Source organism: Lactuca saligna, chromosome 4, assembly GCF_052625555.1.
Source record: "Lactuca saligna cultivar CGN05327 chromosome 4, ASM5262555v1, whole genome shotgun sequence".
NCBI classification, from domain to species: Eukaryota; Viridiplantae; Streptophyta; class Magnoliopsida; order Asterales; family Asteraceae; genus Lactuca; species Lactuca saligna.
This window is the reverse complement of record NC_136420.1, coordinates 158,739,054-158,762,265: the sequence shown is the minus strand read 5'-3', so window position 1 is coordinate 158,762,265 and position 23,212 is coordinate 158,739,054. Positions and strand designations below refer to the sequence as shown.

The 23,212-nt window shown below is 40.1% G+C and overlaps 3 protein-coding genes across 5 annotated transcripts; 2 read left to right on the top strand and 1 right to left on the bottom strand.

Annotated features, from left to right (window-relative positions):
- Positions 1–903: 903 nt before the first annotated feature.
- HCF173 (high chlorophyll fluorescence phenotype 173) lies at positions 904–4,227 on the top strand. The gene is made up of 13 exons (XM_078991528.1): positions 904–1,614; positions 1,685–1,897; positions 1,996–2,200; positions 2,281–2,356; positions 2,430–2,565; positions 2,692–2,796; positions 2,935–3,015; positions 3,097–3,186; positions 3,312–3,377; positions 3,461–3,517; positions 3,614–3,691; positions 3,774–3,821; positions 3,987–4,227. Exons 1-13 carry the CDS (start codon positions 1,054–1,056, stop codon positions 4,056–4,058), a joined length of 1,788 nt encoding a protein of 595 aa, XP_078847654.1. The 5' UTR covers positions 904–1,053; the 3' UTR covers positions 4,059–4,227.
- Positions 4,228–4,537: 310 nt separating this feature from the next.
- On the top strand, positions 4,538–7,345 carry LOC145042996 (Pentatricopeptide repeat (PPR) superfamily protein). Its single transcript, XM_078991524.1, has one exon. The coding sequence runs from the start codon at positions 4,626–4,628 to the stop codon at positions 7,062–7,064; it is 2,439 nt and encodes an 812-aa protein (XP_078847650.1). The 5' UTR covers positions 4,538–4,625; the 3' UTR covers positions 7,065–7,345.
- A 99-nt stretch (positions 7,346–7,444) lies between these two features.
- Positions 7,445–9,558, bottom strand: LOC145042997 (O-fucosyltransferase family protein). 3 transcript variants are annotated; one of them, XM_078991526.1, is made up of 6 exons: positions 9,220–9,558; positions 9,050–9,129; positions 8,880–8,963; positions 8,684–8,772; positions 8,376–8,597; positions 7,445–8,303 (listed from the first exon to the last, which is right to left on the bottom strand). In XM_078991526.1, exons 3-6 carry the CDS (start codon positions 8,889–8,891, stop codon positions 7,565–7,567), a joined length of 1,062 nt encoding a protein of 353 aa, XP_078847652.1. In that variant the 5' UTR covers positions 8,892–8,963; positions 9,050–9,129; positions 9,220–9,558; the 3' UTR covers positions 7,445–7,564. The 3 variants fall into 3 exon arrangements, with proteins under 3 accessions (XP_078847652.1, XP_078847651.1, XP_078847653.1); XM_078991525.1 differs by having other exon boundaries at positions 8,880–8,950; XM_078991527.1 differs by lacking the exon at positions 9,220–9,558 and having other exon boundaries at positions 8,880–8,975; positions 9,050–9,128.
- Positions 9,559–23,212: the final 13,654 nt, after the last annotated feature.

Here is a 23,212-nt window from a genome sequence, read left to right as displayed (position 1 = left end):
ATAAATGGTCCCTATGGTTTACACATAGTCACAAACTAAGTCCCTGCTACTTGAAAAGACCAAAATACCCTTACACTAACGGATGAACAGTAACGACGTCAGCAAAAAGGGTCATTGATGCAAGTTTTGGAAACCACAAGGACCATGTTCGTCAAAAAAAAATAGCAGGGACTGACTTTGTGACTTTTGACAAACCATAAGGACCATTTTTGTAATTTTGTCTTTAAATAATAGTACTTTTAGGTAAAATAGGGACCAAACGCGTAATAAAAACAAATAGTAGGGACCAAGCGCGTAACAAAAACAAACAATAAGGACCTTTCGAGTTAAAAAAATAAGTTAGGGACTAAGCGCGCAAATTACCCCTAACCATAGGGACCATTCTTGTAATTTACTCTTTTTCTTATTTAAATAATAGTCTTTTTAGGTAAGACAGAGACCAATCGCGTAACAAAAACAAACAGTAGGGATCAAACACGTAACAAAAACAAACAGTAGGGACTTTCCGAATTAAAAAAATAAGTTAGAGACCAAACATGAAAATTACCCCAAACCATAGGGATCATTCGTGTAATTTACTCTAAATTTTAAATAATTTTCTGATTTTCTTTTAGAATAATCTATAACCCCATAGTGATCTTTGTATAATTCAAAAATGTGAAATGGTATACAACAAATGGATTTACTTAAAATACAAAAAATAAGAAAAAAAAAGTGGATAAGGTTTATAACACATAAGTATAATCCAAGAAATGAAAAAAAAAAAAAAAAAAAGAAAAGAAAAAAGTGGATAAGTTCATAACATAAATAAATCAATATTTTTTAGGAGCGTTTAAGGAGTGAAGTTAAGCATCTCTACGTGGCAAATTGCTGTGCAATATTCGACGATTTCGATCATTTCCTTTTTTTTAAGTTTCATCTTCTCTATGTGGCTGAAGTTTCTGTGCTTGTCTCAGCTGACTTGGCTGACAGGAGTAGGAAGAAGAAGAAGAAGAAGAAGAGAGGAGGAGGGAGCATCGGCTCTTCATACACTGCAATACTGTCATTCAAGCAATGACAACTGCAACCGCCGGACTGACCTCCACAACTACCTCCGGAGTCGGCGGTGGTAAACTTTGTTCCCACAAAAGGATTGCCAATGATTTCGCCACACTCAATACGGCTGTGAGCAGCTCTAATGGTTTCAATTGCTGGAATGCTGCTACCAATCATCCTCGCAGACGTTTGGTGTTCGCAAAGGCTTCTTCTTCGTCTCCTCCTCCTCCTCCAGAGAAAAAACAGGATCAGAGTGATAACGATGATGTTATTGACGACGATCAGAAGCCGTCCTCCGTTTCTGTGATGAAGAGATTGGTCGACGCGAATCCGGTCGGCTTAGGGAGACGATCCAGGCAGATATTCGATGAGGCGTGGCGGAAGTTCTCGGAATTGGGGCAGATTTCCAGGACAACCAGGACGAACGATGAGAGCAGCCTTCTTATTCAGGAGGGTGGTCCTATGTGCGAATTTGCAACCCCGGGGGCTCAGAACACCACCGTCCTCGTCGTTGGTGCTACCAGCCGTGTTGGCCGTATCGTCGTCCGGAAGCTCATGCTCAGAGGCTACTCCGTCAAGGTTTTCTTTGCCCTACCTTTACTGTATTTCCAAATTCTGTCTGATCTAACCTGATTCCTCTTCCAATTAGGCTCTAGTAAGGAATGCGGATCAAGAAGTTGTGGACATGCTTCCAACTTCCGTGAAGATCGTGATAGGAGACGTTGGAGATCCTGCAACCCTCAGGATTGCTGTAGAAGGTTGCAGTAAAATCATCTATTGTGCCACTGCTCGATCCTCCATAACCGTAGATCTCAACAGAGTTGATTATCAGGGTGTATACAACCTCAGCAAAGCCTTTCAGGTTTTCCTTTTTCTTCCTGCACCTTTCAAAATCATTTCACCATGTAAGTCCAATGCATATAGTTAATTGTTTGGTTCTACCTCTACATCCTGTATCAGGACTACAACAATCAGCTAGCACAGTTAAGAGCTGGAAAAAGCAGCAAAAGCAAGCTTTTACTTGCAAAATTCAAGTCTGCAGATTCCTTGAAAGGGTGGGAAGTTCGCAAGGGAACTTATTTCCAAGATGAAGTCGCTGCTAAATACGATGGAGGAATGGATGCCAAATTTGAATTCAGTGAGAGTGGAGATGCAGTTTTTTCAGGTAAACATTTCCAAATCCTATAAGTAAGAAGCAACAACCCCACACCACATCTGTTAACATTTTTCTCTACGCATAAAAAGGTTATGTTTTTACAAGAGGAGGATATGTGGAACTCTCAACTAAGCTATCACTTCCTCTTGGTAGCACATTAGACAGGTATTTTGTTTTAGAAATATCTGAAATCTTGACCTTTTAATATTCTTACTCAAGTCTAGTTTCCGAAATTCAGGTATGAAGGTCTGATAATTTCTATAGGGGGAAACGGAAGATCATATGTTGTGATTCTTGAATCGGGTCCTTCATCAGACACCAGTCAAAGCAATTTGTACTTTGCTAGAATTAGTACAAAAGTAGGGTTTTGCAGGGTAAGAACTGAAACATTATTTTAATGGGGTTATGTGGGCATTTAATAGTCTTATTTTAGTTTTTCTGGTTTTTGACAGGTGGGATTCTTACCTGAAACATTATTTTTCTGATATTTGTGTTGATAGGTGAGAGTACCCTTTTCGTCATTTCGCCCTGTGAATCCAGCTGATCCACCATTGGATCCTTTTCTTGTGCACACTTTCACCATTCGTTTTGAACCCAGAAGACAGGTTTCTTTCTTTTTTACTTAATTTGGATTTTGGACATAATAATGTCTTAATGGATTAAGCCAAAAAAATATGGCTTAATGTATTAAGACAAAGTCTTTAATATGAATTGTGATGGATGAGTTATTTTTACATTGACAGAGACCTTCAGAAGCAGCTGTTGGAGGGAGCCAGGACTTGAGAAGCTTTCAAATGATATTGGAATATATAAAAGCATTGCCTGTAAGTATTTTTTTTTGCAAAAAAATAAAATAAAAAAATGAATGGGTAGTGAAGCTAAATTACTAATTTACCCCTATGCAGACTGGACAAGAAACGGACTTCATATTGGTCTCGTGTACAGGTTCAGGAGTTGAAGTTAGCAGAAGGGAAAGTGTTTTAAGAGCCAAGAAGGTCTGCTCTTTCTTGCTCTAATCTTATATTATAGGGTTAATGCCAACCAAATTTTACCGATTTACCCTTTAAATTTAATATTATTAAAGTTTAAACTATAATTTATTTATATACATATTTTATAGGCAGGAGAGGATTCCCTAAGAAGATCAGGCCTTGGATACACGATAATTCGCCCGGGTCCATTAATGGTGAGTTCATTGTAGTGAGTTTACAAATTATGATTATAAAAAAATAAAAAATAAAAAATAAAAAATAGTTTTATTAATTTCAGGAAGAACCTGGGGGACAACGAGCTTTGATTTTTGACCAAGGAAACAGGATATCACAGGTGGGGAATAGGGATAGTGATATAAAAATATAAAAATAAAAAATTAATTTTTTAATTTTTTTTATTAATGACATGAAGGTTGCTAATTACTTGTAGGGGATCAGCTGTGCTGACGTGGCGGATATATGTGTAAAGGCATTGCATGACTCAACTGCAAGGAACAAGAGTTTTGATGTGGGTAACATATATTATTATTATTATTATTTATTTTAATTTAATTTAATCCAGAATGACTTAATTTGTTGGAAATCAACAGGTATGCTATGAATATGTTGCTGAGCCAGGAAAGGAGTTGTATGAACTGGTATTATAAATTTATAGTTTAAACTTAACTTAAGAAATAACATTGTACATCATAATTGAGAAGATTTTTCAAAATATAATGTCTTAATAAGGAAAAAGAAATGTAAGTAAAATGCTATATTTGGGTAGATTTTTTTTTTTTCTTATATTTGTTTTCCTTTTGTAGGTGGCACATTTGCCAGACAAAGCGAATAACTACTTAACGCCAGCATTATCAGCTTTGGAAAAGAATACATAAAATCATGTGGATCTGGTAGAGTGTTATTTTGTTGGGAGATTTGATTACATACAAAAGGGCTAAATATGGGGGTAATTGTGTAAAGAAAATGGTTTTTGTTTCTATATTTTTCTTCGACAACTTTTATGTATAATGCAAATGTATAAAGATAATAAGTTTTTTTTTTTTTTTTTTCATGTTAAGTATTGAAATAGCACAACTTTCATGTTTATATCCTAATAACTTTTTGACAATAAAATTAAAAAAGTAAAAAACCACCAACAAGATATTAATAACTTTTTGATATAACTAGCTTACAAAGTATAATGATAGCTTTAAAATAGAAATAAATATAGCAAGTAATAGAACTCAAATCCTTGCCTTCTTCTCATTGATATGTGAAGAATGTATTCATACAAAGTTTCATAATCGCTAATTGTCTCCCGTATGAGAGGGATCCAAACCATATAAACCTATTCTCATTGTGTTCAGACCTTTTGTCAACTTTATTCTCTGGAAGAGTAATGGTACAAACATCATATGTAAAACTCGTCTTTTGTTTAAATTTCAACATACAACTTTCCTCGTATGTCGAAGTCTCTCCTCTCTCGCATCACTCCCCGACACAGTCGCAATTCAAAATCACCCTCCAACATTCCGACTCATATCAAGAAAATCGTTAACCAAATCTGTGACATTCTCACAACTCGAAATACCCACTGGGAAGAAGCACTCGAAACCCGACTCTCTGAAGAAGACATCGTCCCATCGGATGTTGCTCACCAAGTGTTTGACAAAATTCGAGACGTTGAATCGGGGTTGAAGTTCTTTGATTGGATTTTACACCGCCCTTATGGCTGTCCTCTTAATGGGATTGCTTATTCTTCTCTTTTAAAGCTCTTAGCCAAGTCAAAAGCTTTTCGTGAGATTGATTCGGTGTTCATTCGTATGAAAACCGAAAAAGAATTGCCCACCCTTGACGCTTTAAATTATATAATTCGAGTCTATTCGGAATGTGGGTTGATCGATAAAGCTCTTGAATTCTATACATATGTAATTGAGACATACAACTGTCTTCCAAACGTTTTCTCTTGTAATTCTTTGTTATCTGGGCTTGTGAAAAGTGGTCGCCTGGAAACTGCCCACCAAGTGTATGACGAAATGCTTCAAAGAAACGACGAGACTGGAATCTCTTGTTGTGCTGATAACTTTAGTACTTCTATAATGGTAAACGCGCTTTGTAAGAAAGGAAAGGTAGAGGAAGCCAAAAAGCTAATTCTTGATAGGTGGGGGCAAGGTTGCATACCCAATGTTGTCTTCTACAATACACTCATTGATGGATATTGCAAGAAAGGTGATGCTAAAAAAGCATTTTTGTTATTCAAAGAGCTCAAATTAAAGGGCTTTTTGCCTAGTGTACAGACATATGGAGCAGTGATAAATGGTCTTTGCAAGGAAGGAAATTTCAGTATTGTTGAAAGGCTTATAAATGAAATGAAGTCAAGGGGTTTGGTTATTAATGTTCAAGTTTATAACACCATCATTGATGCTCAATGTCGCCATGGCTACAAGACAAAAGCAGTAGAAATGTTGAGAAAAATGATTGAAATTGGTTGTTCACCAGATATTATAACATATAATATTTTAATACATGATTCTTGTAGACATGGGAAAGTTAAAGAAGCTGAGCAACTTATCGAACAGGCTTCAATAATAGGATTGATCCCCAATCGGTTAACTTATACACCACTTTTGAACACATATTGCAAACAAAATGATGTAAACAAGGCATTGGATTTGCTTTTAAAGATGATTGATAATGGCGAAAAACCAGACCTATTAACATACGCTTCTCTCATCCATGGAATTGTTGTTTTAGGGGAAGTTGATACTGCATTGGTAATCTTGGACAAGATGACAGAAAGAGGAGTGTTCCCTGATGCAGGGGTATATAATGTAATTTTGAGTGGACTTTGTAAAAAAGGAAAACTTCCTGCTGCCAAGAACCTTCTTTCCAACATGCTTGATCGCAATATTCAACCCGATAAATTCGTGTATGCAACTTTGATAGATGGATTTGTCAGAAATGAACAATTTGATGAAGCCAAGAAGATATTCGAGCATACGTTTCAAAAGAATATGAATCTTGATGTTGTTGGGTATAATGCAATGATTAAGGGGTATTGTAAAGATGGAAAGTTAAAAGATGCGATTTTATTTGTCAAAAAGATGATCAAAACACGTGTTTTTCCCGATGAGTTTACTTATTCTACAATAATTGATGGGTATGTCAAACAACATGATATGGAGGGGGCTTTAGGGATTTTTAGTCGTATGGTGAAAGAGAACTGTAAGCCGAATGTGGTTACATATACTTCTTTGATTAATGGATTTTGTCAAAAGGGCGATTTTGTCAATGCTGAAAATTTACTCAAGGAAATGAAACTTTGTGGCTTGATCCCTAATGTTGTTACTTATAGTATACTAATCGGAAGCTATTGCAAAAATGGGAAGTTAGAAAAGGCGGCTTTGGTTTTTGAACAAATGTTAATGAACAAGTGTGAACCGAATGATGTTACCTTTCGTTATTTGGTTCATGGGTTCTCAAAGTATGTTGGTAAGAAAGGTAATGAGTTTGATGAAGGTAAGAAGAAGTCTATGTTTCTTGATTTTAATAATAGGATGTTATTGGATGGTTTTTCGCCAAGAGTGGCTACATATACTACCATTGTTGTATGCCTTTGTCTTCATGGAATGATGAGTGTTTCTTTGAAGTTGAGTGATAAAATTGGGATTAGGGATTGCCCTATTGTTTTTGGTGCTTTGATATATGGTATTTGTTCGGAAGGGAAGGGAAAAGAATGGAAGACTGTTGTTTCTTGCAACTTGAATGAGTTGGAGCTCGGTATTGCTGTAAAGTATTCGTTAGTTTTCGATCAGTATGTCCCGAAAGGAGTGGGCTTTGAAGGTTTGTTGATTTTGCGGATGTTGCTTGATGATTTCAAGTCCAAAGATCACAAAAACTAGCACAATTGGTTCTAGAGTGTGATATATTTGCAAAGAAACTGAGAGTTTGAATCTCAACAGACATTGTCTACCTGATTTACATCTCATATAATTCTCCTAAGGCAGGATAACGTGAAAAAGTTAAAGGGTTGCTGGAAAAATAGCCCTTTTGCAGACAATGTCTATGTGCCCACTAATATTGTCACCGATCCATAACATCATTTTTTATACCAAAAAGAATATTTCAAATATATTCCATTTTTCTAACTTATATAGTTTTCAGAAACACTTATATTTATTAGCTTTCTACAAATTATATTATTAAGCAAAAGTTAGTGTTATAATATTCCTTTACACCATTTTGGTACAACAAATTATGTGTGATTGGAATTGTAAAACGATTGTAAAAAATGGTACACTTTCAAATGAAATGCTAAAGTTTAAAAAACAAAAAAGAACAGAAATTGCTACTACAAGTTAAAAAAGACACAAGACAAAGGTACAAAAATCAAACAAAAACATTATATTTTGAAGTCACAAAAACAATCAGGCAAAGCAGAGCCTTTCCCCATAACAAAATCATCTTCCTGAGCCTTTCTCATAGCTTCCATCAACTCTTTCCCTTTTAGCCCCTTTGAAGTATACTCAGCAAACGCCTTCCTATTCAAAAAAACCGTTTTATACAAACCCTTATAAGCTCTCATAGCAGCCACCATTTTATCCATATTACCAAAATAAGTCGCCACATAAGCATCACTATTAATCGACACATAATAATCAAGAGCAGCTTTCGTATTCCCATGCATGTCCTTCAACTCTTCCCCACTCAAAACAGACGATTTTGTAATCACATTCGTGTAAACAGAAGTCAACCCTTCAAGCTCCATAACTCCATCTCCAGCTGCTAAATAAATATTTGTATTTGTTGGGATTGAAAGAGATTGAAGAATCAAAGCAGTTTCATTTGGAGTGAGTGGACATTTTCCTCGGTTTCTCCAAACACTCGCGGTGTCTCCGGTGAACGGTTTCCGATCACCACCGCCACGTGCCGCCTCTATTGCCGCCATGGATGCCGGAGAAAGACCGTTGTATTCGCATTGACTGTAAGCTACCATATCAGGTTCAAAACGAAGGTGAAGAGAGAGAAAGGGTTTTGGTATAGCTTCTAGAAGCTCTGAGCTTTTGGTCTCCAAGGGGTTTGTTAGGCGCAGTGCACTGTAACACCCTTGACAAAGGGCCGCCTTTGCATAGACAGGAAACCTGCAAGATTTCAGGACAGTAAAATGACATTAATGCCCTCCTCCATATTTTGAAATAGTTTGAGTTGAGTACCTATCACGGCGTTGGCTCATTGCAGGTGTGATGGAGATGTAATGATGCTTTAATAGAGAGGGAAGAACAGAGTCGATATAATCAAATTGGCCTTTGCGTTTGCTGCAATCCACTCGAACAGGTTCTTTTGATGCAAATTCTGCAGGAAGTTCTTTCACGACTTTTATAAATCCTTTTAGTTGTTGGATGAAGTAGTCCACATCGAATACATCTGTGAAACCACTGAAGAGGGAACACACAAGGGTTTCAATGAAGTTGGTGTTTTGGTTTGGTTGAGTTTTTAACAAGATGAAGTAACGAGTAAGTACCTTGATTCATTCCAATATGCAGCCACTTCGAATTTTGGTAAAACAAGAGTCGCATTCAGTAATCTTGCAATGCCGATACCATCACATAACTGAAAACAGTAAACAGCAGTGTGTTGGTACTTGATAAAACTTTCTTCAAAAGTAATGATCAGAAGATTAGCCAAAATGAAAATGTAAATGTTTGAACTGTACTTACATCTCTCCTCATCTGATTAAGCCCGCCATAACAATCCACACGAATGTAACCATTAGTCTCTACCGGCAGAGCTGCAGTATTTCACTGTAGTTCAATCTATTCTAAGCCTTTGAATGATGGAGAGATTGAAATGAGAACGGGAATCGACAAAAACTAGGAAACAAACTAACCAGTCAAATGTCCTTGAAGCCACCATTTACAAGGTCGCCATTCTAAAATCCTTTTAGCACTCCATATATCGGATTCGCCGCTGCAAATTGAGTATTCGGATAGATCCGAAATCAGTTAAAGCAATTTACCAGAAACTGAAAGCAATACGAAGGAGGATTTGTGGACTTACATGGCGGAATACAGAGGGATCTGGGAAAAGGGTGAAGATGGAGACAGAGAGATCACCGCGAACAATAGGATGATTGTGAAGAAAATGAGAGTGACGAGGGGTTTCTTCGCAAAAAGTGTTAACATCTGATACGTATACGGATCAAAATCTTGCAGCCACAATAGGATTCGAGGATTCAACGGCGAAAACGGTGTTGAAACAAGAAAGAGGACAAGATCTGTATTCTGTGCAAGGTATCATATGGGAGTTTGGCGATTGTGCGCTGCAGGATCTCAAATCTGGGGGGCGTATGTAATTGGATATGAATTGTGAAAGATTTGTTTGCGTAATGAATTTTTATGGAATAAAATTATATATCTACCTCAATATGCAAAAATAACTATTTTAACATGTTGTATAATGGTGCGTAGCAGCCTAAATAATTTTTAAAAATACGGTCTAAAATTTTTATTTTTAAATCATTAAACAAACCATGATTATCAAATCATTTCTTTCATAAACATAAGTTGTTTTCTTAAAACAGAGTATTAATATAAAACATGTTTATTTTATCAAAGTAAAACATCTCAGACTAAACTTTTTGGTGTGTGCGATGCAGTTATCCCGAGCTTTTTTATCCGCAACCGGAAGTACCTGAATACAAAACTGAAAATTGTAAGCACGAAACTTAGTGAGTTCCCCAATCTACCACATACCATACACATAATCACGTACTGGGCCCCCGCCCGCTGCATCGGGACTTGCCCGACATTGGACTTGCTCCGACATCAGGCCCCGCTCGGTATACAGATATGTCTCTCTTAGACTCCGTCTGTCTCTGGGCCTCGCCCGCTATACACATACAATCATATAAACATGCTAATACATAAAGAAACATACTCTACTGTACTCTTGATCTAAGGCCTCGCTTAACTTGGGCCCCGCCCCTGGTCTGCTACTGATGAGTTATGGAACCCCGTCCACACTCTTACTGATAGTGAGATACGGGCCCCCACCCACAGTCACCTCTCTCCTATCACGGGCCTCGCCCATACTCTGCTAATATTGAGATATGGAATCCCATCCATACTCAACTAGTGATGAGATACGAGACCTCGCCCACACTCACCTCCCTACCAGGCACATACAAGTATCACAAAGACAACAAGTATAATCTAACATGCACATATAAATCTTCCTCGGGCTTGCCCTAACATTGGACCCTAGTATGGAACATATTATCATATAAACATACTTCGGGCTTGCCCCGACATCGGACCTTGGTCTGGAACCTATCGTATCGATACATGCAAGAATCACAAAGACCTCTAGCATACTAACATTCCTCGGGCCTCGCCCGACATCGGATCGTGATTCGGAACATATAACATACAATGCCTAGGGCTAACCCCCGGGTCTTCCTACTATACACAAACATAATGGGTCGGCATTAATATGGCCTTAGACCCATGCACAGTAAGGAAACTCACCTTGCATTGCTGAAGTCCTGCTGATACTTCTCTGGCTGCTAACTGGCAATTCCTCGAACTGTTACTCCTTCAGCTCCCCGAGCTATCAGTAATAACATGACACTTAGTCTCAAATGTCCTCAAAGTCAAACTAGGTCAACTTTGGTCAAAGTCAAAGTCAATGCTCTAAGTTAACTCAACTCGTCGAGTTTTAGTAATCAGAATCCTGAAATCGTGATCCAACTCGTTGAGTCATCCCACCTACTCGTCGAGTTCCATGGCTACTCATGGTCATGATTTATCGAATCAACTCGTCGATTCATTCCTCAGACTCGCAAGTTCTAACATGAATCGAAAGGGGACAACTCGCTTCGACTCGTCGAGTCCCTCAGTATGCTTGGGCCATCTTAATAGATTAAGCCCCTACACTTTCAGATCCAGACCCCAAACTTCGTCTACATGGTGGAAATGACCCCTTAAGGGTAAAGTTTACAACTTTAACCACTCCTAATTCTTCTTAATGGGTTTAGCCAAAACCCTAGCCCCCTTAAGACATAAATCTATAACCAAAGTGCATATTACTCCAATCCACCGTAGGGGAACCAAGATCTAGGCCCTAGTTACCCAATAAACACGTAAAGTCATGAACTTTACTTCCATGCATGTCCCTTTGGAGCTTAAAAGGCCATAATAGCATCCTTAGGGTTTGCATGGGACTCTAATGGCATAAAGTTTGCACCTGTATGCCTTCACAACCCTCAATGACTTCATATATGAAAGTATCATCCACTTGGGACATCCTTAACCCATGAATCATACTTCTTGGACAACCCCCCCCCCCCCCCCCCCCCAATAAAACGGACCATAAGGAGATCTAGGAAACTACAAGGCAAGTTAGGAGCTTGATTACCAGAAAGTGACGAGATTAGAATGAAATCCCTGGATCCACAACCTTCTCCTTGAACCTTCAAGCTTCCCATTCTACTTCTTCTTTTAGCCTTCAAGAACACATAAAGCACTCAAGGACGACTTACACACTCTAAAAGGCTCTAGGGTTTTGTGGGTTAAGTTTTGGACAATGGAGGCTGGGAATGGAACCAAGAGGAGAATAATAAGAATTTTTAAACAGGGCACCGAGTCCCAGATTTAGGGTTCCCTAAACTCTGACCAACTCGCCGAGTAAGTCACTTAACCCGCGACCTAAAATATGGTCCTACTCGTCGAGTCCTTCCACCTACTGGACGAGTTGCCTTATGATCTTAAGGTTTTCCTTTCCTTTCTAGGTCTTCTGAATTTGGGGTGTTACAACTCTCCCCCACTTAAACTAGACTTTGTTGTCGAAGTCCGCTTCGGCTAACTACCCCGCAACCTCTCATGGCATTCCTAATCGTCGCATAGTTTGTCTGCTCGGTCCACTCTTGTAGGTATCCTCTTAAGAACAATCCAATCACTACAACCCTCAAGTAGAACGCTCTTACTCCATCGGTAATCCTTCTGGTACTTCCCAGGAACTTACACCTGACATCCAAGGGGTTTCCTTATTTACCCTGCGTTGTCACTGGCCTTCCCAAGGCAACTTTCATAATCAACAAACCTTCCTATCCTTATGCAGAACAAACCCTTTACTGTAACTAAATCCCCAGACACTCCCAATGTTGGTTCCTTCGTTGTCACCTACTGAATTCTTCCTCTTATCACGTCCTGGTGCTAAATACCCAACCCAACGAACGGAGTAGATAACCCTTCGAGTGAAAGATTCATCCCTGCAATGGTTAGACTCAGACGAGAGCTACGCAACATTATCAAATCCTTCCCTTTAAGCTTATTTAACCCTGTTGTGAGTGGCGTAGCACCTCTCGGTCAATTGGTTGCTCCGCGTAAGAATTCCCTCATTATTGCATGTCTGCAGACCCTGTTGCTTCTGGTCCGCTTCCCGAATGATCCGAGACCACCCTGATCCCAATTTCTCTATCACTATCTGGGTTACTGGATCCAAACCTGATCTCTCAGTCGCTCCCAGCGACTCCCGAAGAAAACTTTAGCTACCTGAAATAGCTCTATCTACCTAGCCACTCTGGCTCTAGAAATCCTGGGATTCCTCGATCCCCTACCTTGACTTAAAGGTTTCTACCAGGTCCCACCTACCTTACTATAAGCATACGGGCCTCACCCATGGGTCTCACCCAAACTATATCTCGTAACGGTCTGTCCCACATGTCTCACCTATCTAGGGCTACATGGGACCAAATTCACATCCTAAATCCCATCGAACCATCCTCTCCTGATCCCTATCATGCTAACTAGGAGATTCGGGCCTCGCCCATACTCCGCTACTAGGAGATACGAGCTCCCGCCTACACTCCACTAACTAGGAGATACGAGCCCTCGCCCACACTCCACTAACTAGGGGATATGGCCCCCTGTCCACACTCCTCTAACTAAACTGCTAATGAATGCTATGACTATCCCGCAGTCTTACAACACCTTCCCACACTATCTGACTGCTAGCTACCGGCGCGAGAACATCCAACAACATGCGCTCCACAGTCTAACATCCTGACTAACTCGTGAGCTATAAGAAGAAACCCCAACCTGGTTTCTAAAACCAACCATCAACTACTGTGAATACATGAATCCAATGTTGGGAAGTTTTCCAAACTCCTGACTTCCACGCTGCTCTATCCAAACAGCCACCTAGGCTTCTTTCCTTCTCAACAAGGATGCGACCACATCCTAGTTGCACACTTACTTCAGCTCCTGACTACTAGGTGATTCTCCCCCACTTCGATTCAACTAGCTCCTCAAACCTCATAGCTTGAAAAGAAATCCCAATTCTTCTCACCATCCTCTAACCATTAGGTTGTCAACCCATACTTACTACTGCTAGTGATATCACTGACCAATACCAAAACAATACCTTCCCTGAAAAACTAGCAGAACACTTATGAGTCCCAAATATACATGCTATAGTTACCGCATCCTGAGTAACCTGCTCTAAAGAGGAATGACTTCTAACTACCACTCCAAAATCTATGGTATTCAGATGGCATATAACTCAATCACCAGCAGGCCACAAAATTCTGAAATAATCTTACCAATATCGATGCAGGACCATAACAATAAAATCATAAATAGAAGATGATATAAAAAGTGAAAGATACGCACCTGCTGCATCAGGGGCTACTCGCGTCTCCTATGAAATCAACTGGAACGCCATGTTCCTTGCCGTAGGCGCCTCTACCCGACCCTGACGGTCGTCGGTGATCCTCAAAGTTGCATGGGCAGGTGCTATCACCTGTCTTACTAAAAGCAAACACAAACACTGGGCTTTCTTGTGGCCCCGCTGACTGCAATGGAAGCATATCAGGTCTGATCCCTAGGGGTGGTAGCAGTACAATCTCTGCTAAAGTGACCCATTCGGCCGTACTTAAAAAAACCCGAATCACCACCACTATCGCTCCTACACGCACCCTCGTGCGTCCTTCCGCACTTGCCACAACGGCTACGGTCCTAATGACCTCTCGATCTAACATCTGATGTCTTGGGCGTCTTATCCGAACCCGTAGATACCTGAATCTCATCCGGTTTCCTCTTCCTTTCTGACTCCAAGTCAATCTCTCTATGGATCGAGCGATCATGTCTTCCAGCGTCTTGCAGTTGGACTGATTCACAAACTATCTGATATCGCTCCTCATCATCTTGTGGTACCGAGCTTTCTTCATCACCTCGTCCGCCACATGTTGCAGAACCAGAAGGGCTCTCTCTCTGAACTTGGTGGTGATCTTCGACACTGTCTCTGTAGTCTCTCGGAGGTCCTGGAACTCTCGTGCTAACTGTTGCACCTCAATCACTGGTGCAAACTCGGCCTTGAATATGGCAAAGAAGTCACTCCATGTCATCGCGTCCAACTCGACATCCTCCCTAATAGCATGTCCAACCTCCTCTTGCCAATCACGTGGTCTGTCCTTTAGGAGACAGGTGGTGAGTCGGACCTTATCCCCCTCGGGACACTGGCTAGTGCAAAAAGCGTTGGCGACATCTTCCAACCATTTGCTGCTAGCAATGGGGTCCCTAGCCCCATGATAATCTGGATCCCCATAAGCTCCGAACTCTCGGAATGTCAATGTATGCGCTCCCATCATGGCCACCATCTCAGTACGGGAGGCTCCCAGTCTCTCATCCAAAATCTCCAAAATGCCCTCCTTGACCGTACCAAAGATCAGAGGAGTTTGGTCTAATATACTGTGCATAATATCTACTAATATAAACTCTCTCATCTGCTCCCCGAGCTGCTCGGCTCCTGAACCTGAGGTTGATCCCTCACCGACACCTGAACTGCCCACTGGTCTACCCTGTAGTGTCAGCATACTGTAATATAACATGCCGACCATCAGAATACTCATCATTGTCGAGGGATCACACATGAACTACAAGTTCCCCGGTTTTATCTTATCCCTCCTTGACTCGAGTACGGATCCTCTGCTTTCAGTAGTAAGGGCCCATACTACCTTCCACATCTATCCGTACTTTCCTCAAGGATTGCCTCAACTCCACCAAGTCCCTTACTACTATTATTGCTCCCAGCACCATTCTCATCCTAGGCTTGCCCTAGGGTAATCACCATCCCACTCTCCGCCATCAGCTGCATAAGGAGTCCTTACTATCTCCCCCTAACTAGATCGCGAATACCATTACATATCACTAAGACTAGATAATTCTTCGAATAAGAGGTTGTACCCTACAATGGTTAGACTCAAACAACAGCTGCGAAATAAGGCTAAATGTAACCTACTGAAATTATTTAGTCCTCGAAATATGTAACATAACATATTCGTTTGCTAGTTAGTAAAAGATAACTAGAACTCCTAAAAGCACAAAGCAAGGAACATTAGAGCATTTATCACACGTAATCAAGCATATTCTAATCAGGCCATCATATTGACTAATATGCACTAGCATGCAATTCATAAAGATGATACACATATAAGAGGCACATAAGGCATCCTTCCTAGATCCTTAGTCATAATCTAGCATGTAGTTCTCATAAAGTTGATAAATATATCATAACATAAACTTGTATGGGTAATTTGGGAGTACTTACTTGAGCTCGTCTTATTGCATGCGCCACACCCTTTTCTCTTTTCAATGTTCTTTTCTTTTTCAAAATTCTTTTCGCTTTTTCTAAAACTCTTTTCTTTTTCTCAAAATCCTTTATATAAACATGGTTTTTCTTTTAAAAATTTCTATACCAATTCCTTAGTTTGAGTTAGGACATACCTGAAAGTTTTCCTGAATCCTTCAAACCAAGGCTCTGATACCAACTTGTAACATCATAAAAGTAAAGTCCAAAAATTTCATTTTTAAATCATTAAACAAACCATGATTATCAAATCATTTTTTTTCATAAACATAACTTGTTTCCTCAAAACAGAGTATTAAATCAAAACATGCTTATTTTATCAGAGTAAAACATCCCAGGCTAAACTTCTTGGTGTGTGCGATGTAGTCATCCCGCGCTCTTCCCTTCGCAACCAGAATTACCTGAAACCAAAACAAAAAACTATGAGCACGAAGCTTAGTAAGTTCCCCAATCTACCACATACCATATACATAATCACGTACTGGGCCCCCTCCCACTGCATCAGGACCTGCCCGACATCGGACCAGCTCTGGCATCGGGCCACGCCCAGCATCAGGCCCTGCCTGGCATTAAGCCCCGCTCGGTATACTAATTTGTCTCTCTTAGGCCCTGCATGTCTCTGGACCTATCCCACTATACATATACAATCATATAAACATGCTAATACATAAAGAAAAATACTCTACTGTACTCTTGATCTAAGGCCTCGCCTAACTTGGGCCCCGCGCCTAGTATGTTACTGATGAGTTATAGAACCCCGTCAACACTTCTGCTGATAGTGAGATACGGGCCCCAACCCACACTCACTTCTCTCCTATCACGGGCCTCGTTCCTACTTTGCTAATACTGAGATATGGAACCCCATCCATAGTCAGCTAGTGATGAGATACGAGACCTCGCCCACACTCACCTCCCTACTAGGCATATACAATTATCATAAAGACAACAAGTATAATCTAACATGCACATATAAATCTTCCTCGGGCCTTCCGTGACATCGGACCCTAGTCCGGAGCAAATTACCATATAAACATACTTTGGGCTTTCCCTAACATCAGACCTTGGTCCAGAACCTATCGTACTGACACATGCAAGAATCACAAAGGCCTCTAGCATACCAACATTCCTCGGGCCTCGCCCGACATCGAATCTTGATCCGAAACATATAAAATACATTACCTAGGGATAACCCCCGGGTCTTCCTACTATACACAAACATAATGGGTCGACATTGTGGCCTTAGACCCATGCACACAGTGAGGAGACTCACCTTACATTGTTGAAGTCCTGCTGATACTTCTCTAGCTGCTAACTAGAAATTCCTCGAACTGCTGCTCCTTTGGCTCCCCGAGCTATCAGTAACAACATGACACTTAGTCGCAAATGTCCTCAAAGTCAAACTAGGTCAACCTTGGTCAAAGTCAAACTCAACGATCAAAGTCAACTCTCTGAGTTGACTCAAATCGCCGAGTTTCTCCATCAACTCGTCGAGTTCTAGTAATCAAAATCCTAAAATCGCGATCCAACTCATCGAGTCATCTCACCTACTCGCCGAGTTCCCTGGCTACTCATGGTCGTGATTTATCGAATCAACTCGTCAATTCATTCCTTAGACTCACCGAGTTCAAACATGAATAGAAAATGGGACAACTCGCTTCGACTCATCGAGTCCCTCCCTAGACTCATCGAGTCCCTCAGTCTACGTGGGCCATCTTAACAAATTAAGCCCTTACACTTCAGGTCCAGACCCGAAACTTTTCTAGATGCTGGAAATGACCCCTTAAGGGTAAGGTTTCCAACTTTACCCATTCCTAATTCTTTGACCCGTTCCTACTGGAGGATAACTTACCTCAAATGTCGGGTGAAATAACTGAACGTCTCTGCTCCTACAACCGGCTCTACTCATGCCCTATACAGAAACAACCCTTAGATACCATTACATACAAAAGACCCCTTCATGGGTCAATCTTGGTCAAAGTCCTGGTCATGGTCAAAGTCAACGTCCAGTCAAGGTCAAAGTCAACATCCCGAGTTGACTCAACTCGTCGATTCATACCTCTGAATCACCGAGTTTCCATGCTTAGCAGAATCGTGATAAAACGAGTCAACTCATTGAGTCCCTACTAGACTCATCGAGTTCTGCCCTTTACAGAGTCGGGATAAATCTTCTAACTCATCGAGTCCACCCTGAACTCATCGAGTTTTTTCCTTCTATAGGGTCGAGGCATTTTGAACCAACTCGTCGGGTTCCTCTATGGACTCGATGAGTTCTTTAGTCTGTTAAGCTATCTTAATGGATTAATCCCCTAGTCTTCAAATCTGAGCTTCATACTTCACATATATTATGAGAATGTCCTTTTAATGGTAAAGTTTCCAACTTTACCCGTTATTAACCTTACATAATGGGTTTAGCTCAAACCCGAATTCTTTAAGAACTATATCTTGATCCCAACACCATCAATACTCTAAACCAAGGCATATAAACTGAGATTTGGACCCTAGATACTACAAGAACACGTAAAGCTTCCACCTTTTTCTCCATGCATGGCCTTTTGGAGCTTAAAAGTCCAAAATAACATCATATAGCGTGCATATTACTTCAATGGTCATAAAGCTTGCACCTTTATGCCATGAGAGCCCTTAAAGGTTCTAGATCTGAAAGTATACTCACTTGGGACGTCCATTTCCTAAAGATCAAGCTTCTTGGACCAAAAACCCAATAAAATGTCAATAAGGAGATCTAAGAAGTTACTAAGCAAGTTTGAGACTTGCTTACCAGGAAATGATGAGAATGAAATGCAGTCTCTGGATCTACTAGCTGTTGGATAAGGTGTCTAAGTCCATAACTATTTCTGGTGTGTACTTGACCCGACCCGACATGGTCCATTTTGGTTGCATGGCACCATGCAAATGGATAGACTATATGAGAGAAATAACACTTGTGGTTGATTAATACATTATAAGTTCTAATATATTAATAGTATTATTTAATTAGTTTGATCAAGAATTAATTTAGAATTAATTAAGTGATCGAAAGATAACTAATTAAATATATGGGTTGATTATGTAAATCTTCCATAACTTGTATAGTAGGCTAAGAGGCTCCATGAATTATCAAGTTGGATTAAACCCATAGGATGCTCCATGGGAGTTACAAACCCATGGGTCATGGAAATGAAGAGTCATGACACATTAGGGTTTACATGGTGTAACCCTAGATGTGTCAACACTATATAAGGATCATCTTCTCCACCAAAATCGGCTACACAAGTACAAGAGAGGGCTAGGCCGATTTTCAAGTGTGTGTATTCTTTCAAAAGTCATTCCAAAGGTATTTGGTGTTGTGTGAAGCATTTGAGGCATCACACTTGAGGTGCTAGGCTCACAAGGTTTCAAGGACCATAATCAACAACAAGCTAAGTTATTCTATCTTTCATTCAAGTTAAAAATGTTCCCCATGTATGCTAGATAGGAATATAACCTTGGAATTCAACTTTGCATGATAATTAGACAAACATATATCCAAGGTTATTAGGGTTGCATGTACACTTAGGAAGTGTTAGAATGCTCAAAACCCATCAATGGTATTAGAGCCTAGGCTTGTTTGTTTGTTATTTGTGCAAAATTATGTTAAAAAATCGACACTGTTTGCTGTCTGATCAGTGAACTCACCGAGTCCATGGGGGGACTCGACGAGTTCAAGTGTATATTCAACCTACTCGTCGAGTAGGTTCATGCACTCGACGAGTAGGAGGCCATGACAGCCGATTTTCGACTTTTGTTGCTGGAAATGGACTAGAAACATTACCCTAAACTGTTTTGGTACTTGAAAACTGTTTTGCCCTCAATTTTTGGAACAAGTAAAGTCTTGATTAAAACTTTAGTTCCAACCCTTAGAATTTTAAAAGTTAAAATTCTACCCTTATACTTTTTAATATCATAAGTTAATTATATATATATATATATATATATATATATATATATATATATATATATATATATATATATATATATATATATATATATAAGATCAAGTCGTCATACCGTTAGTACGCCTCATTCACGAAGCCGGTCTATAAAGGGGGGGGGGGGTATAAGGTTTTTGCCTATAAAATGGCAACTTAATGGGTGTCCATTATCACCCACTGCTTCCTTGATCAGTGGAGGGTCGTTAGCCGAATGGGTAGGACAAGGACTTTTAAATTCTCATTGAAAGTATGATGAATATTATAAAGTAACTAAATGTTTATATTAAATTCCCAATCTTAGTTACTTTAGGAAAAATGTGAATAAGGTGCTAATCCCTGAAATTACACTTTACACTTTGTTTAAGTCGTTGGTGGAGCGTGTATGGTTAACCGGCACACTAACTTGGACTTAACATGGTAGGTAAATGGTGACTTAAGGTTTATCATTGTATCGGTGGAGCGTGTGTGGTTTACCGACATATTGATTAAGTGATAAACTTTAAGGGTACCAAGTGATTTGCATGGTTGCTTCACACATCGTTTTGTGATCCTTGGTATCCCAGTCACAAAACTTGGAGGGCACACTCGAGATTGAAACATGCCATTGAAAAGTTCAATGAATCTCAAAGAATCTAGGAATTTCTAATAACCAATTAAAAACCTAATAATTATATTTCGTTTTTTCATGGTGCGACATACATCTTCTAAGTTATAATATATTGTTATTGGATCCTAGCCTTAATATTACATTTGGGTATTTTATTAAGGACTCTCTTAATATCTAAACTAATATTGTTCTCTTCATTCAGATGTCTTCAAACAACACTGCTTCTGGCTCTAATCCTAATGGCTCCTTTACCCTTATGAACTTGTGTGGGAAAGTCACTTTTGATGGATCCAACTTCAAAGAACGGATCAGAAACATCAGGATGATTACCCGCTACGAGGACAAAGAATATGTCCTCTATAAGGAGCTTAAGGAGATTGATGAGACCACTGCAACTCCCCAGGAGATCGCTGACTTCCAGACACATGAAAGGGATGCTACAAATGTGGCATGTATCATGTTGGCCACCATGACAGCGGAACTCCAAAAGTCCTATAAGGACTTCTACCCTTTTGAAATGCACCAAGATCTGATGGAAAGATACCATCAAAGTGCACGATAAGAGAGGTATGAAATCATTTGCTCCATGATAACAACCATGATGAAGGACGGGGAATCCGTCACGAGCCACATGCAGAAAATGCAAAGATATGTGGACCAGTTGCTGAAGCTTAATGTGAACTTCCCTGAGGAGCTTGCAATAGATATCATTTTGCACTCCTTACCATCGTGCTATGATCAATTCCGCATGACATATCACATGAATAAGGAAGATGTGACACTCAACAAACTTCAGGGACTCCTCAAGACCGCAGAAACAGTTCTGAAAGGTAAGTTGGTTGTGACAACCTGAAATTTTCCATACTAATCAAACCATTTCAATCCAATAGAAGTAGAGCAGTTACAATGAAAATTCAGACTTAGAATATAAGTTTGGCAGTTTTAGGGTTTTACACCAAAAGGGGTATTAGGAGAGTGGTTGCACCATGATTTTGTGCAACACTGTAAATTCCATTACCCTAGAATCATTAGAATCCATTCCGAGAATAGAAATATTTTCTGCCAAAACTCTCAGAACTATAAATAGAATTCTGAACCAAATTGGTTCATTAGTTGAATTCCATTTAGAGAAAAGCCCATTTCTCTCTCACGGATCTTCGGGTTTTCATACCAGATTGTGAGTCTACTTCCCTAGATGTGTTTTAATACTTGTTATATGCTTAATAACATTATTTACATGTCCAAAACACAAGATCCGGGAGTTTACCGCCCAAGAACGTTCTTGGGGAGTAAACTCCAAAATCAAGCCTAAAGGCCACCTAGTCCCATTTTCGTGTTAGGCATCTAACTAAGGACCTTATGTATGAGCATTAGAGGCTAGAAACAAATCAAAACCAAGTAGTTTGAGGAGTTTACGGCCAAGGAACACCTCTTGGGCCGTAAACTCCAAGTAAAGGGCACAAATGAGTGCCTAATGTTCCTTTAGCCTTAGAACAGAAACCTAGAAGCCTTAAACTCATGATTTAGGCCAACAAAACAATTAGAAATCAATTCTAGAAGGGAGTTTACGGCCAAGTAGCTCCTTGGGCCGTAAACTCCAAGATTAAGTGCCAAAATCCCTTCAAACTCTTCCTAAGGCTTAGTTTTCATTTTAGGCAAATACCTTAAAGTGTTTAGGACCTAGAAAACTCATGAAAAGCTCAAGTGTTGAAGAGTTTACGACCAAGAGTATTTCTTGGGCCATCAGGGTCAACAAAGTCGCTCACAAATCCTTATCTTTCGTATTACAGAATCATGTCGTCATCCGGAAACAACCAGCCAAGCAACGAGACCTCTACTTTTTCGATGGATACCGCTACCTTTCAAACAACATTAACAGCTGCTGTAGTGGCTGCCATAACCGCGGTCATTGCGCGCCGTAGCGCTAGCAGCACAGTCGATACTGCTGATGGGAATGAAGTTCCCAATCGTGATATCCATCCAGGAAGTCACCAAACGGTAACGGCCGCAAAGCCAAAAACCAAAGAACAAGAAACGGAAGCGTCAAACGCAGAAAGAACGTAAGAAACCCCGAAAACTTTCCATGCAACAACTGCAAGCGGAAACCTCTGCCATCCCAGTACCGAGCAGACCATACAAAGGAACACTCCCGAAGTGCGACCGATGCAATTACCACCACGAGGGAATCTGCCGAGCCTTGCAATGCAAAAATTGCAACAAAATGGGGCACACCAAACGTTACTGCATGAGACTATCAAAACCGGTCAACAATTCGCCCAACGTCGATGGAAACCAGACTTGCTATCATTGTGGAGAGTTTGGGCACTATAAGAGAGATTGCCCGAAAAAGGAAGGAACCCACATCTCCCTAACTCATACTCGACACTTCACTTCCTCCACTGACGTGGGTACTGTCCAGATATGTCACCAATGCGGTGAAATTGGACATCTCCAGAAGGATTGCCCGATAATGCAGAACTCTGGCGCAGACGGGAAGATTCTCAGGATCACCGCTGCAGGAGAGCCTACTCCGGAACCACGTTATATATAAATTAGGCGTTTCGTTGTAACAGACTTATAAACTGTCTAGAACTAGTGCAACTAGAGTCTTACCTTTTGCGAGATCCTATCTGTATAAGGACTCTCGTGCTGCGTATACTTGTCTTTTGTAGTATACCTTATTCGCAGCAATAGTCTTGTGGTAAACCTAAAGTACTGTAACTCTGTTCATGGTTGCACGGTTGTGTTTTGTCTGTAAACGTCTTATGTTCAAATCTAATGTCTTTAAGTTTCGGTATGATTTCGACATTATCATACGACTCGATTCAAT

Coding starts and splice junctions, on each gene's coding strand:
- HCF173 (XM_078991528.1), top strand. CDS start 1,054: ATGACAACTGCAACCGCCGGACTGACCTCCACAACTACCTCCGGAGTC. Junction 3,187..3,311: donor GTGTTTTAAGAGCCAAGAAG/GTCTGCTCTTTC, acceptor CATATTTTATAG/GCAGGAGAGGATTCCCTAAG. Junction 3,692..3,773: donor CAAGGAACAAGAGTTTTGAT/GTGGGTAACATA, acceptor GGAAATCAACAG/GTATGCTATGAATATGTTGC.
- LOC145042997 (XM_078991525.1), bottom strand. CDS start 9,344: ATGTTAACACTTTTTGCGAAGAAACCCCTCGTCACTCTCATTTTCTTC. Junction 9,130..9,219: donor ATCCCTCTGTATTCCGCCAT/GTAAGTCCACAA, acceptor CTCAATTTGCAG/CGGCGAATCCGATATATGGA. Junction 8,598..8,683: donor GCATATTGGAATGAATCAAG/GTACTTACTCGT, acceptor TTCCCTCTTCAG/TGGTTTCACAGATGTATTCG.
- LOC145042996 (XM_078991524.1), top strand. CDS start 4,626: ATGTCGAAGTCTCTCCTCTCTCGCATCACTCCCCGACACAGTCGCAAT.